This window comes from Penaeus chinensis, chromosome 22 (genome assembly GCF_019202785.1).
Source record: "Penaeus chinensis breed Huanghai No. 1 chromosome 22, ASM1920278v2, whole genome shotgun sequence".
Lineage (NCBI taxonomy): Eukaryota > Metazoa > Arthropoda > Malacostraca > Decapoda > Penaeidae > Penaeus > Penaeus chinensis.
The window spans coordinates 4,976,315-4,991,314 of NC_061840.1; the positions used below are offsets into that span (position 1 = coordinate 4,976,315).

Genomic DNA, 15,000 nt, shown 5'->3' on the forward strand with positions numbered 1-15,000 from the left:
TATATACACATATATATGTGCGTGTGTGTACGTGTATGTCTGTATAACATATATATATATATATATATATATATATATATAAATACACACACATACATATATATATATATACATAATTATATATATACACACACATACATATATATATATATATATATATATATATATATATAAATATATATATATACACATATATACATATACATATATATATACATATATACACATATATATATTTATATATATATATATATATATATATATATATATATATATGTGTGTGTGTGTGTGTGTGTGTGTGTGTGTGTGTGTGTGTGTTTATATATAAATAGATTACAAAATCAAAAATATATACGCCATTTCTCCTAACATTATACAGGACAGACAAATGACCGAGAAAAAAATTATGGTTATGATTATGATTATAAAAATAATGATAATAATGATACCAGTAATAATGATAATAATAATAGTAATAATAATAATATTAATAATAATAGTAATAATGATAATATTAATAAAGAGGATTATTATTATTATTATAATTATTATTATTATTATTACTATTACTATTATTACTATCGTTATTATTATAAGTTACTATTATTATTATTATAATTATCCTTATTTTTTATTATTATTGTTATTATCATTATTATCCTTATCATTGCTTCTATTATTACAATCATTATTATTCATTATCATCATTTCTACTGTTTTACTATCATCATTGTTATCATTATCATTATTACTGTCATCATTGTTATCAGTGTTATAATTATTATCTATGTTATTATTGTCATAATCATCTTTATCATTATTATAATTTTCTTTATTATTATTATCACTATTATCTTTATTATTATTATCACTATTATCTTTATTATAATTATCACTTTTATCTTTACTATTATGATAATTATTTCCTTTATCATTATCACCATAATCATTATTGCCTTTATCATTATTATTATCATCATTATTATCTGTATTATTATTATCATAATTATCTTTATTATCATCATTCTTATTCTTATTCTTATTTTTTGTCTTACTCTTATTCTTATCCTTATTTTTATTCTTATTATCATTGTTATCAACATTATCATTGTAATCATCAATACTATTGTTATCATTACCATTATCATTACTCTCACTATCTTCATTATTATCACTACTACTACTACTACTATTATGATCATAATAGTAGTAGTAGTAGCTTATTATGGCTACGCTTCTCAAGATCTCTATTACGAGTACCGTTCGGCCACCAAGCGCGTGAGTTCGAATCCTGTCCCGTTGATTCGAGATTTGGGGAAGGCTTCGAATCGGGGCCGCGGTCGCCAGCTGCCAAAACCGAGGTCAGTCGAAAGAGGGCGCCGGCCTAGCCCTCGCGAAGGAGGTCGTGACGTAAAACCGAATTATTATTGTTGTTATATAATTATTATTGTTGTTATGTAATCATTATTATCATCATGATGTATGTTATCGCCATTATTGTAATGTTTTATTGTTATCATCATTACTGTTATCATCACCTTTACGGTTATCATCCTCATTATGGTTCTCATCATCATTACTGTTATCATCATAACTGTTATCATCATTACTGTTATCATCATTACTGTTATCATCATTACTGTTATCATCATTGTGGTTATTATCATTATTATTATTATCATCATTATAGTTATCATCATTATTATAATTATTATTTAGATCATCACTATTATCATTATCACTGTTATCATTGTCATTGTTGTGATCATAATAATATTAATAATGATATTAATGATAATGATAATGATAATAATGGTGATACATTATCAGTAATAATAATATTAGTAATAATGATATACGTGATAATGATATACGTAATAATGATATTAGTGATAATGATATTAGTGATAATGATATTAGTGATAATGATATTAGTGATAATGATATTAGTGATAATGATATACGTGATAATGATATACGTGATAATGATATACGTGGTAATGATATAAGTGATAATGATATTAGTGATAATGATATTAGTGATAATGATATTAGTGATAATGATATTAGTGATAATGATATTAGTGATAATGATATACGTGATAATGATATTAGTGATAATGATATACGTGATAATGATATACGTGATAATGATATACTTGATAATGATATACGTGATAATGATATACGTGATAATGATATTAGTGATAATGATATTAGTGATAATGATATTAGTGATAATGATATACGTGATAATGATATACGTGATAATGATATTAGTGATAATGATATTAGTGATAATGATATACGTGATAATGATATTAGTGATAATGATATTAGTGATAATGATATTAGTGATAATGATATATGTGATAATGATATTAGTGATAATGATATACGTGATAATGATATTAGTGATAATGATATTAGTGATAATGATATACGTGATAATGATATACGTGATAATGATATACGTGATAATGATATACGTGATAATGATATTCGTTATAATGATATACGTGATAATGATATACGTGATAATGATATACGTGATAATGATATACGTGATAATGATATTAGTGATAATGATATTAGTGATAATGATATATGTGATAATGATATACGTGATAATGATATACGTGATAATGATATACGTGATAATGATATACGTGATAATGATATACGTGATAATGATATACGTGATAATGATATACGTGATAATGATATACGTGATAATGATATACGTGATAATGATATACGTGATAATGATATTAGTGATAATGATATTAGTGATAATGATATACGTGATAATGATATACGTGATAATGATATTAGTGATAATGATATTAGTGATAATGATATTAGTGATAATGATATACGTGATAATGATATACGTGATAATGATATACGTGATAATGATATACGTGATAATGATATTAGTGATAATGATATTAGTGATAATGATATACGTGATAATGATATACGTGATAATGATATACGTGATAATGATATACGTGATAATGATATTAGTGATAATGATATTAGTGATAATGATATACGTGATAATGATATACGTGATAATGATATACGTGATAATGATATACGTGATAATGATATTAGTGATAATGATATTAGTGATAATGATATTAGTGATAATGATATTAGTGATAATGATATTAGTGATAATGATATTAGTGATAATGATATTAGTGATAATGATATTAGTGATAATGATATTAGTGATAATGATATTAGTGATAATGATATTAGTGATAATGATATACGTGATAATGATATACGTGATAATGATATACGTGATAATGATATACGTGATAATGATATACGTGATAATGATATACGTGATAATGATATACGTGATAATGATATTAGTGATAATGATATTAGTGATAATGATATTAGTGATAATGATATTAGTGATAATGATATACGTGATAATGATATACGTGATAATGATATTAGTGATAATGATATTAGTGATAATGATATACGTGATAATGATATTAGTGATAATGATATACGTGATAATGATATTAGTGATAATGATATTAGTGATAATGATATACGTGATAATGATATTAGTGATAATGATATACGTGATAATGATATACGTGATAATGATATTAGTGATAATGATATTAGTGATAATGATATTAGTGATAATGATATTAGTGATAATGATATACGTGATAATGATATACGTGATAATGATATACGTGATAATGATATACGTGATAATGATATTAGTGATAATGCTATACGTGATAATGATATACGTGATAATGATATACGTGATAATGATATACGTGATAATGATATACGTGATAATGATATTAGTGATAATGATATTAGTGATAATGATATTAGTGATAATGATATACGTGATAATGATATTAGTGATAATGATATACGTGATAATGATATACGTGATAATGATATTAGTGATAATGATATTAGTGATAATGATATTAGTGATAATGATATTAGTGATAATGATATTAGTGATAATGATATACGTGATAATGATATACGTGATAATGATATTAGTGATAATGATATACGTGATAATGATATACGTGATAATGATATACGTGATAATGATATACGTGATAATGATATACGTGATAATGATATTAGTGATAATGATATTAGTGATAATGATATACGTGATAATGATATACGTGATAATGATATACGTGATAATGATATTAGTGATAATGATATTAGTGATAATGATATTAGTGATAATGATATTAGTGATAATGATATTAGTGATAATGATATACATGATAATGATATTAGTGATAATGATATTAGTGATAATGATATTAGTGATAATATCAATAAAAAGCATATTAATAATAATATCAATAATAATATTATTAATTATAATAGTAATTATAATGATATTAACAATAATTATTTTGATAATGATAATATTGATAGAAATGATATTGATAATAACAATAACATCAATGATAATACTAAAATTGATAAAGATATTAATATTAATGATAATAAGAATATTCGTTATGATAATATTAATAATGATAATGATTAATAAAAATTATGTCAAAGATTGTAAATTTAATAATGATAACCTTATCAATAATAATAACAAGATTAATAACAAGAGTAATAACAATAGTATTAATGATCATGATAATAATGATAATAATAATAATAATAATAATAATAAAACAATACAAAATAATATTATTTCTTGTAATAATATTATATAAATGATAATAAAACAACAATAAATATATTAGGAATGATAATGATGATAATAATATTAATAATAACAATAGTAATAATAGTAATATCAATCATAATAATATTAAGAAAATAATACTGATGATAATAATGATGATGATAATGGTGATAGTAACGATGATAGTAACAATGATAGTAATGATAATAATTGTTACTATCGTGGTAATAATAATAATAGTAATTATAACAACAACAATAATAATAACAATGATAATAAAAATAACAATGATAATAAAAATAATGATGATAATAATTACAATAACAATAACAATAATATTGATAATAACAACAACAACAATAATAATGATAATTATAATAATAATAATTACAATAACAATAACAATAATAATAACAATGACAATAATAATAATAATAATAATAATAATAATAATAATAATATTGATCATAATAATCATCATCATAATCATAACAATAATAGTGATAATGATAATAATAAGAACAATAATAACGGTGATAATGAATAATAATAACCATAGTGATGGTAACGATGATAAGGACATTGATAATGTCCTTATAATGATAATGATAATAATAATGACAATGACGATGACAATGACAATGACAATACTAATGCTAATGATAATGATAATGATAATGATAATGATAATGATAATGATAAAGATAATGACAATAACGATAATGATAACGATAGCGATAATGTTAATGACGATGCTAGGTCATCGAATCCCCACTGACAAGCACTTGAATGAAAATTAGGTAGTCTACGAACCAAGAGAGCTTCTGGCATATTTATTTAATATAAATATCTTTTTTTGTATTGCTAGTATTATGTATATTATTATTATTATTATTACTATTATTGATTTTGTTAGCATTACTATTATTGTTTTTGTTAGCATTACTATTATTGTTTTTGTTATCATTACAATTATCTTTTTGTTATCATTACTATTTTTGGAATCATTATTATTATTATTACTATCAATAATACTACCATTGCCATCTCCCTCACTGTATTTCACAATTATTACTTACTATACCATTATTGCATTATTAGTAGTACTATTACTAGCATCTCCACCACTGCCGTGCCATTATCTTATGTGAAATAACTATTCTCATATTATTATTATATATTTTACTGTCGTAGCTTATATTGCTATAACTGTCATTACATTACAAATTTACTAATTACCATAGTTATATTAGCTTGCCCTAGTTATTATCAAAGTAGCTCTGCTAATATAACTATATTTTCTGCCATTTTTCAGTCACAGCCAAACATTAACAGGTAAAGCTAATCGTGTATAAAGCAAACGAGTACAGCATACATTTCCCAGATTAAATTTACATTTCCAGATTAAAGTGTTAACAAAAATGGAAATGAAAATTATATCTCTCATATTCCAAGTGTTCTCTTACACTGAAAGACATTACTGGGACTATCAATCTATTAATTGATAGATTGAACTAAGAGTGTTGAATTCTTTGTGTGTTCCAGTAATGTTTGATATCCATGTGCAAATTTGTATTTCGTGAAGACGAATAGAGAAAAGAAATTAACCTTTGTATAGCAAAGAACATTCCACGTAATGTAATGAGCGTTAAAAGTACATTGGAACAGGAATTGCCAAACTGCCTCCGTTCCCTTCCAAGAGCTCGGAATGAACCTCATTTCGGCCACGGTTCTTCTCCGAGTCCCTGCTTCCCTTGTCCCCTTCCCTCCGCACAAAAAGGCCTATATAACCTGAGAAACTCATTCAACAACAGCGGCTCTCATCATGGAACTCACTTCGGAGAAAGGCGTACAGTGTTCAGAATGTGGCAAATTCTGCCTCAACCAGAAGTCCCTCAAAAGCCACATGACCGAACATAAACCCAAAATTTACCATAATTGCAATATCTGTGATAAGGCGTTTACGACAAAGTATATACGAAACAGGCATATGCTATCCCACACACACGCGCAGTACAAGTGCTTCCAGTGTCGCAAGGTCTTTCTAAGGGAAGACGGCCTCATTCACCACTTGAAGAGGCACGCTGAGGCTCCTCCGGAGGAGTCTAATGTGCAGTGTCTAGAGTGTGGCAATTTCTACCTCAATCAGATGCGCCTTAAGATCCACATGGCCAAGCACAAGCCCAGGACTACCTACAAGTGCGATGTCTGTGAGAAGGTGTTTGCAATAAAGTGGTATCGGGACAGGCACGTGCGTTCACACGGCGATTTGCCGTATAAGTGCTCCCACTGCGACAACGCCTTTTTGATGGAAAAGGACTTTAAGCGCCACGTACAGAAGCATACAGGGGAGAGGACCTATGTTTGCCAAGAATGCGGCAAGGGCTTCCTTGGGAAGTACAGTCTCAACATCCACATGACCACCCACACGGGCGAGGAGCCCTACTCCTGCTCGCGATGCGGCAAGGCCTTCGGCAAGCGATTTAAGTGCACCAAGCACATTCGCCGAGAATGCGGACCTGCAACGAAGGACGGAGAGCGGCTCCCACTCGTCATACGTGCGCCGCCCCCCCGGCCGGCGCAGAAGACGGTCCAGCTAGCTCCTTCAACTGTCTTCTACACCATAATCGCCTCCGACCAGATTGTGAATTTGGGTAACTCCATCATTCTGCCTTGTGAGACAGGCGGCGGACTCTCAAGCACGGTCGGAGTGGAGCATCCTGTGGCCACGCCGGGTGATTCTCAGTATTTAGCCGAGAATGGAATAGACCTAGACACATTCCTGAAGAGGGAGATCGCTGGTTTCCAGCAGTAAATGTAAATGCTTACTTGTCTTCAATAAAAAATATAATTCATAGCCGTATACAATATGGAATGTAAAATAGAATTCCCGAACTTTGAAATATATATAGATAATTGTGAAGGCTTTGTTTATGTTGAAAAACAATGATTATGATATCGACACCCATGTCAAAGCAATGTGTAGTGTAAGGGTATATATCAAAAGTTTATTTATTGTCTATGTACGTTCACGTTTTAAACGAACAAAAAAATTGCTTAATGACAGTAACTTTAACTGTACATAAAATACTGATCATGAATAATTCCAGTATAATGTACAATTATCGTTTAGGTATTTTATTACATCTATTAACATTCCGAAGTTATGATTAAAAGAGTAATTATTTATCCATAATATATATATCTACGGCCCTTGACCTCTCTCTCTCTCTTTCTTTCTATACACACATAAACATACCTCTATATATATACATATACATATATATATGTATATATATATATATATATATATATATATATATATAGAGAGAGAGAGAGAGAGAGAGAGTGAGATAGAAAAATACACACATATATATGTGTGTGTGTATATACATACATATACATACATATATATACACATACATATATATACACATACATATATATACACATACATATATATACACATACATATATATACACATACATATATACACGTATATACATATATGTGTATATGTATGTGTGTACATATATATATATATATGTATATATATATATATATATATATATATATATATATATATATATATATATATATATATATATATAATTTTCATGAAACGGAATGATCACTGAGCTGATCAACCATGGCATCTCAAGCAATCATATTTGGGATGTGGTCAGGAGCTATCAAATAGGCAAAGTGAAGGCCCCCAATTTTACTCTAGTTCCATTTAACTAGGAATGCTACCTCTACCGTTTGTTCGGTATGTTTGACCTTCCGCCAGACACATTCTGCATCTCCGTGAGCTACCGGTTGCACTGATTACCGCCTTCAGCAGAAACCATTGCCCTGCTGCCAACAGCTTTACCGTAACCCTGGTACGGGAAGCTCATAGAGTACTGCCTCTGAACCCCATACACACACACACACACACACACACACACACACACATATATATATATATATATATATATACTTATATATACATATATATAAATATATATTTATATATATGTATGTATAATATACTTATATATATGTGTGTGTGTATGTATGTATGTATATATATACATATATATGATATACATACATATATATATATATATGTATGTATATATATATGTAGATAGATAGATAGATGTGAGTGAGTGAGTGTCTGTATGTATTTATTCATACATATATATATATAAACACACGTATGTGTATGTATGTGCCCATTAAACAAAATATAGGTGAAGAAAAAACGATCTTGCTTAACTAAAAGTGTGAATGTTTATTCAAAGTGTAGGAAAAAAATAAAGCTACGGGTGACCGCAAGACAGACGAAAGTAAAATATAAAATTACTTATTGAGAAACCATAAGTAAAAACTATATGAAAGAAGTTAATTTCAATATAAGAGAATTACTATATTATCATTTAGATTATGAACAGAATCAGATCATTCTTGTCATTTGACAATGCAGACAAAACTTTGTCATTGTTAGAAATTATTAAATAGAGATAAAAAGTATCACCTTATTTGTCTGAAGGAAAAGCATATATCTTCCGTTATTTTTTGCGAATCTTCACCGAACAGCGAACTATAACAGGAAGAAGTGTGAGATACAACTGCCAAACTGAAACTGGAAATATATAGTGAATCCTTAAAAAATACGTTTGTGACGTTGGCTTAAACAGCGTTCGAAGCCACTTTCCGTTGCTCATCTCATCGTTATCTTACAGTAGCATATTCCTACCATGCCATGGCAGTGCCCGTCCCTAAAACCCGTCACACAAGCACCCTTCGTGCCCGGAGCTGCTCAGAATTGACCCTGAAGCGCGCAGCGGGGAGGCCCTTAGTGCCAAGACCTGTCACGGCAAAGGTTCTTCCCGAAGACGGGTTAGCCACGACCTCCTCCGGGGTCATGAAGAGCGTTCCCGAAGTCACGAAGAGGGTGGAGTAGTCGGGTCCCCCCCAGCACACCGAAGTCGGGTTCTTGGCCGGAATGGTGACCCAGCGGAGGATCCTGCCAGACCTGGGGTTCAGGCAGATGACCTGGAGGCGAGGGGAGGATAAAGGGTTGCGACAGATGCACTACACGATGGAAAAAAGAAAGCTTTCATTCTCATTCATTCCTTTTCTACGCGGGCGAGTGATGATAAATGAAGTGGGGTGAAATCTATTGGGAATAGGTTGGTTGGTGGTGGTGCATAACACGATAATAAAATCATGGGAAGGAAATAATAATGATATGCGTCTATGTCGTATATAAAGCAATCGCCTATAATATAGAGATTGTTTTCCGTTAACAAATCAGAGAATTAAAAACCTTAAAGTCTAAACAATGTGTAAGAAAGTGCAGAGAATGACAGGAACATTACCAGGACAAATTTTTATCTCAATAATGATAAGAAAAAATACTTTCACATAAGTTACGTTATGATATTTACACTCTCCTGAAACTATTTTTTGCCAGTCAGCCTTAACCGCCAAAATATGTCCAGCAGAACACTGGTGTAACAACCTCTTTTTCAAAACACCTCGCAAACAAACAATCCTACCAACCTATCTTCTGAACGCTAAGTCGACAAAACAGGACAATAATTACCTGATGTGCACCGAAGGACGCCACCCACAGGTTCCCATCGACGTCGATCGCCATTCCATCCGGAACTTGATCTCTCAGGTCGGCCTTGGCGTAGTCAAGCAGCAGGCGGCGGTTACCTGGGGAGGAGCTAAAATATTTGAGAACGGCATGTGCGTGCGTGTGTGGGTGTGGGTGTGGGTGTGGGTGTGTGTGTGTGTGTGTGTGTGTGTGTGTGTGTGTGTGTGTGTGTGTGTGTGTGTGTGTGTGTGTGTGTGTGTGAGTGAGTGAGTGAGTGAGTGAGTGAGTGAGTGTGTAAGTGAGTGAGTGTGTGTGTGGGTACATTTCATATGGATAATAATTTCTAACGAAAATACTTGATTTCACTTCGTCTCCTCTCACATACTCGGAGAGCCTGCCTCCTCCGCTACTCACTGATGGCTCCGGACTCGTCGTCGTAGTCGAACACGTCGATGGTGCGAGTGTGAGTGTCCACGAAGTAGAAGTTCTTGCGGTCCAGACTCCAGGCCAGGCCGTTGGAGAGGAACACCTGAGGGGGGGGGGGGGGGGGGAGTAAGTAACGGGTCTTGCGGATATTTCCATACACTATTTACCTTTCTTTCTTTCTTTCTATTTTGTATGTATATGCTTATTTTTTCGTTCTTTTTCCTTTCGCTTTCTCCCGTTTCACTTTCCTTTTTTCGCTTTCTCTCTTTTTCCTTTTTTTCTTCCTCTCTCTCTCTCTCTCTCTCTCTCTCTCTCTCTCTCTCTCTCTCTCTCTCTCTCTCTCTCTCTCTCTCTCTCTCTCTCTCTCTTCTCTCTCTCTCACATATACGCAGTCAATGTCATAGTGTGAGGACGTACATTCTGACCTCTTGTGACCTTGACCTGGCCTTAAAGGATTCGTGTTACCTTGACAATTAAGGTCATCACAGACTTGCCGGCTGCATATTGCACCCGTGAATGAAAATATTCGCATAATCAATGTGCCCGACAGTAAAGTAGTGATCCAAATAATATACAGTCAAAGAAGATAAGTGAAAAAACCTACGCACGCTAACATATGTGCTTTGAAGGCGCGTCGTGGGTGACCCGTGTATTTATGCAAGCTAGTCAGGAAACGGAGGGCAGGTATGATGTCCTCGTGAGGAAAATATCGGTGGCGGCCTCACGAAAGAACAAGGAAAAAGGCCAAGAGGGACCCCCGGACACCTGTGCGCCCACTCCAGGTCGGATTCTAAACTTGCAAAGAAAGCCATTACACCGGCCACGACACAAGCACCGACAGGAGTTAACGCCCCATCAACTCCACCACCAGTTGCACCACCGACTCCAGCTCCAGCTCAGTCCTCACTACAGCAGGACAAGCAAGAGTCCAACAGTGAAATGAAGGATCAGCTTCAAATGCTGCTCAAGCAAATGGAGCCGATGATGTTCGTGATGCAGCAACAGACTGATCAGCAACCCCAGTTCCAGGAAAGGATGTTTGCGTTTCTCCTCTAGCAACGGTTGCTCAACCTGCAATGGGCCTTGGAAATGGTCTAGTGATAAGTGATGGTCAACAGTTTACAGAAACGCAAGGCAACCCTCTCTCAGTATCCTCACTCTGAAGATGTTCATGTGTGTTGCCTTCAGGAAGTCAGAACTGATGCTCGTCATGTAAAAAATACAGGATACAGAAATCATGATAAACCTAATATTGCTAATCCTTCTCCAAGAGGACTTGGTATTTAAATTAAGAATATAATTCCATCAAAAGTGATCGAGGAGAAACGTGACAACACATGTGCCGAATATCTTGGTGTTAAAATACTTCTTGATGGTAAAACTATCACCGTCATTAATGTATATAATCCACATGATAGTGAAGTGGTACCAAAGCCTCCTTACAGTATGATACATACTGATACTGTCTTATTGTGTGGGGATATTAATGCTCACCATCCTCTCCTGGGCTCTGAGAGAAGCACCATAGGCAAAAGCAATAAGTTTATTATGACTTTTTTCAAAACACTAGTGACCCAATACATCTATTATGCCCCTCATTACCTAGGTGTCGCATTATATTCTCATTCAAGTTTTTGATAAAGGGAATATGTTATCCAGAGGTTCAGCAAAAAGTGTGCTTCTATTGGAATCATAACCAACCCTATCAAGACTAAGTACATTTCCAAATCTCATAAACTGCAATACATTCCAAGGTTAGGTGGACAAGTTATTGCAAAAACTGACTTGGTGTCATGATGATTGCTCCCTACCTCTTGCCCCGCAACTCTCGCTTCACACAAGAAATTGTTCAAACCATTAAGGAACGTTGCTTGGAACGTTTAAGACCCTTACTATGCATAAGTAACAGACACATAGGTACCTCCCTAAGAGTCCTACGGTTGATGTACATATCCTTTGTTAGATCCATAATAGACCATGCGATCCCAGTTCTTAGTATGTTGCCACAGAATAGTCTCAAACCCCTTGAATTCCTACAAAACAATTCTTGGCTGTCCAATGCTAAAGGTCTTGTCATGTAGACCTCCCTTCAGTTTACAGTTGTATCAACCAAGTCAACGTCATACTCGGCATCAGACTCCTGCTTCTCCAGTCCATACAAGTTTCAATATATTAAGCATTTTGCTTTTTTCTACCATTACTTACTTTGTTGCTCAAAAACTGCATCCTATCGATTAAACAGCACTGTCCAGAGACCAGCACTTGTTAATTACATTAATTTTATTATAGACAGTAGTCTTGTCTTGGAATATGATTAATGATATAAAAGTTTTTTTTACCAACAAGGTGATATGTGAATAATGTAAACACAATGGCACAGCCCTTCAGGCATGTATAATATACGTTTGACTGACAGCTCTCAACAAAAATAGAAGCATAGCCAATTTGGATAGATACTATAGCGTCTTACCCTGGCTTTTTGCAGGGCATGTACACTGTTCTGTAAATATTTTTTTACCAAATCAAAATCTCTTTCTCTCTCACTCTTCTTTTTATCTTTCTACCTCCCTCCCCCCTCTCTCTCTCCCCCTCCCCCTCCTCTCTCTCTCTCTCTCTCTTCCTCCCTCTCTCCCCCCCCCCCTCTCTCTCTCTCTCTCTCTCTCTCTCTCTCTCTCTCTCTCTCTCTCTCTCTCTCTCTCTCTCTCCTCTCTCTCTCTCTCTCTCTCTCTCTTCCTCCCCCTCTCTCTCTCTCTCTCTCTTCCTCTTCTCTCTCTCTCTCTCTCTCTCTCTCTCTCTCTCTCTCTCTCTCTCTCTCTCCTCTCTCTCTCTCTCTCTCTCTCCTCTCTCTCTCTCTCTCTCTCTCTCTCTCTCTCTCTCTCTCTCTCTCTCTCTCTCTCTCTCTCTCTCTCTCTCTCTCTCTCTCTTTTTCTCCCTCTCTCCCCTTCCCCCCCTATCTCTCTTAATGCTCACCATCCTCTCCGGGGCTCTAAGAGAAGCACCTCTCCCTCCCTCCCTCTCCCTCTCCCCCCTTCTCTCTCTCTCTCTCTCTCTCTCTCTCTCTCTCTCTCCTTCCCTCCCTCCCTCCTTCCCTCCTTCCCTCTATCTCCCTCCCTCTCTCCCTCCCTCCCTCCCTCCCCCTCTCTCTCTCTCTCTCTCTCTCTCTCTCTCTCTCTCTCTCTCTCTCTCTCTCTCTCTCTCTCTCTCTCTCCCTCCCTCCCTCCCTCCCTCCCTCCCTCCCTCCCTCCCTCCCTCCCTCCCTCCCCCTCTCTCTCCCTCCCTCCCTCCCACTCCCTCTCTCTCTCTTACCGGGGCCCATTTAGTGACAACGAGGTTACTGTCCATCCTATACAGCGCCGAAGCATTAGCCTCCGTCGCTTCTTTGCCTTCGTCCAACAGGGACACCGTGCCTGCCAAGGAGGTAGAGGGCGCGGGTTTAAATAGGATTTGATTTATGAACTGCGTGTATACAATCGTCAAGGAGATAGAGAGTGCGGGGTTAAATAGGATTTACATTATAAACTGCGTGTATACAATCGTCGTGTCTGTCGAGGAGATAGAGAGTGCGGGGGTAAATAGGAATCCGTAAGAAAAACATTAACTACAGTGAGAAAATGTCTCGACTTTAAATTTGGTAATGCAGCCTTTAAGATAACATCTATTTTAATAAAGGTAATCAGAATAACGTAGAAGATGCAAGTTTAGAAATATGATAATGGTGAGGATGTCGAATATAACAATGGTAATGATGACGAATGTGACAATGGTGGTGATGATTAATATAACAATGGTGTTGATGACGAATATGACAATAGTCATGATGATGAGTCTGATAATGGTAACAATGACGAATATTATACTGGTGATGATAACCAAAATGATACTGGTGATGATGAAACAATAAAGCACATGCTAATGCCAGTGCCACCCGCGTCCCCCTCCCTCCCTCACCCACCTGCCCAGAGTCGTCCTCGAGGGTCGCACTTGGCGTCGTTGAAGCCGAAGTCGCTGGTCGTGTGGACGGACTTCGCGGTCGTGTTGTGGTCGTCGGGATCCCGGGTCGTCCAGCGCAGGAACGACAAGTCCTTCCCCGTCACGGCCACGTACAGGTCGGCCTCGGCTTCCACGGGGATCGCGGCTGTCACCAGGTCGTTGGGGCCGCCGGTCTCGCCTGGGGAGTTTTGCAGGTCAGGAGGTCTTTGAAGTTTTACTGGTTATTCAGTTGTTTTTTTTTTATAAGTTTTATAGGTT

The 15,000-nt window shown here is 34.5% G+C and overlaps 2 protein-coding genes across 2 annotated transcripts in view; one reads left to right on the forward strand and one right to left on the reverse strand.

The window, feature by feature from the left end:
- LOC125036827 (zinc finger and SCAN domain-containing protein 12-like) overlaps positions 1 to 7,547 on the forward strand; it is a 9,956-nt gene extending 2,409 nt beyond the window's left edge. Inside the window, exons 3-5 of the mRNA XM_047629694.1 lie at positions 1,244 to 1,361; positions 6,048 to 6,067; positions 6,547 to 7,547. Of these exons, the coding sequence (XP_047485650.1) occupies positions 1,244 to 1,361; positions 6,048 to 6,067; positions 6,547 to 7,547 (1,139 nt within the window). The remainder of the gene's footprint in view (positions 1 to 1,243; positions 1,362 to 6,047; positions 6,068 to 6,546) is intronic.
- Positions 7,548 to 8,988: 1,441 nt separating this feature from the next.
- The window catches only part of LOC125036828, a 24,108-nt gene continuing 18,096 nt past the window's right edge, over positions 8,989 to 15,000 (reverse strand). The window contains exons 12-16 of the mRNA XM_047629695.1: positions 14,705 to 14,920; positions 14,059 to 14,159; positions 10,741 to 10,855; positions 10,330 to 10,445; positions 8,989 to 9,776 (exon numbers count right to left, since the gene is read on the reverse strand). Coding sequence (XP_047485651.1) covers positions 9,510 to 9,776; positions 10,330 to 10,445; positions 10,741 to 10,855; positions 14,059 to 14,159; positions 14,705 to 14,920 — 815 coding nt within the window. The 3' untranslated portion in view covers positions 8,989 to 9,509. The remainder of the gene's footprint in view (positions 9,777 to 10,329; positions 10,446 to 10,740; positions 10,856 to 14,058; positions 14,160 to 14,704; positions 14,921 to 15,000) is intronic.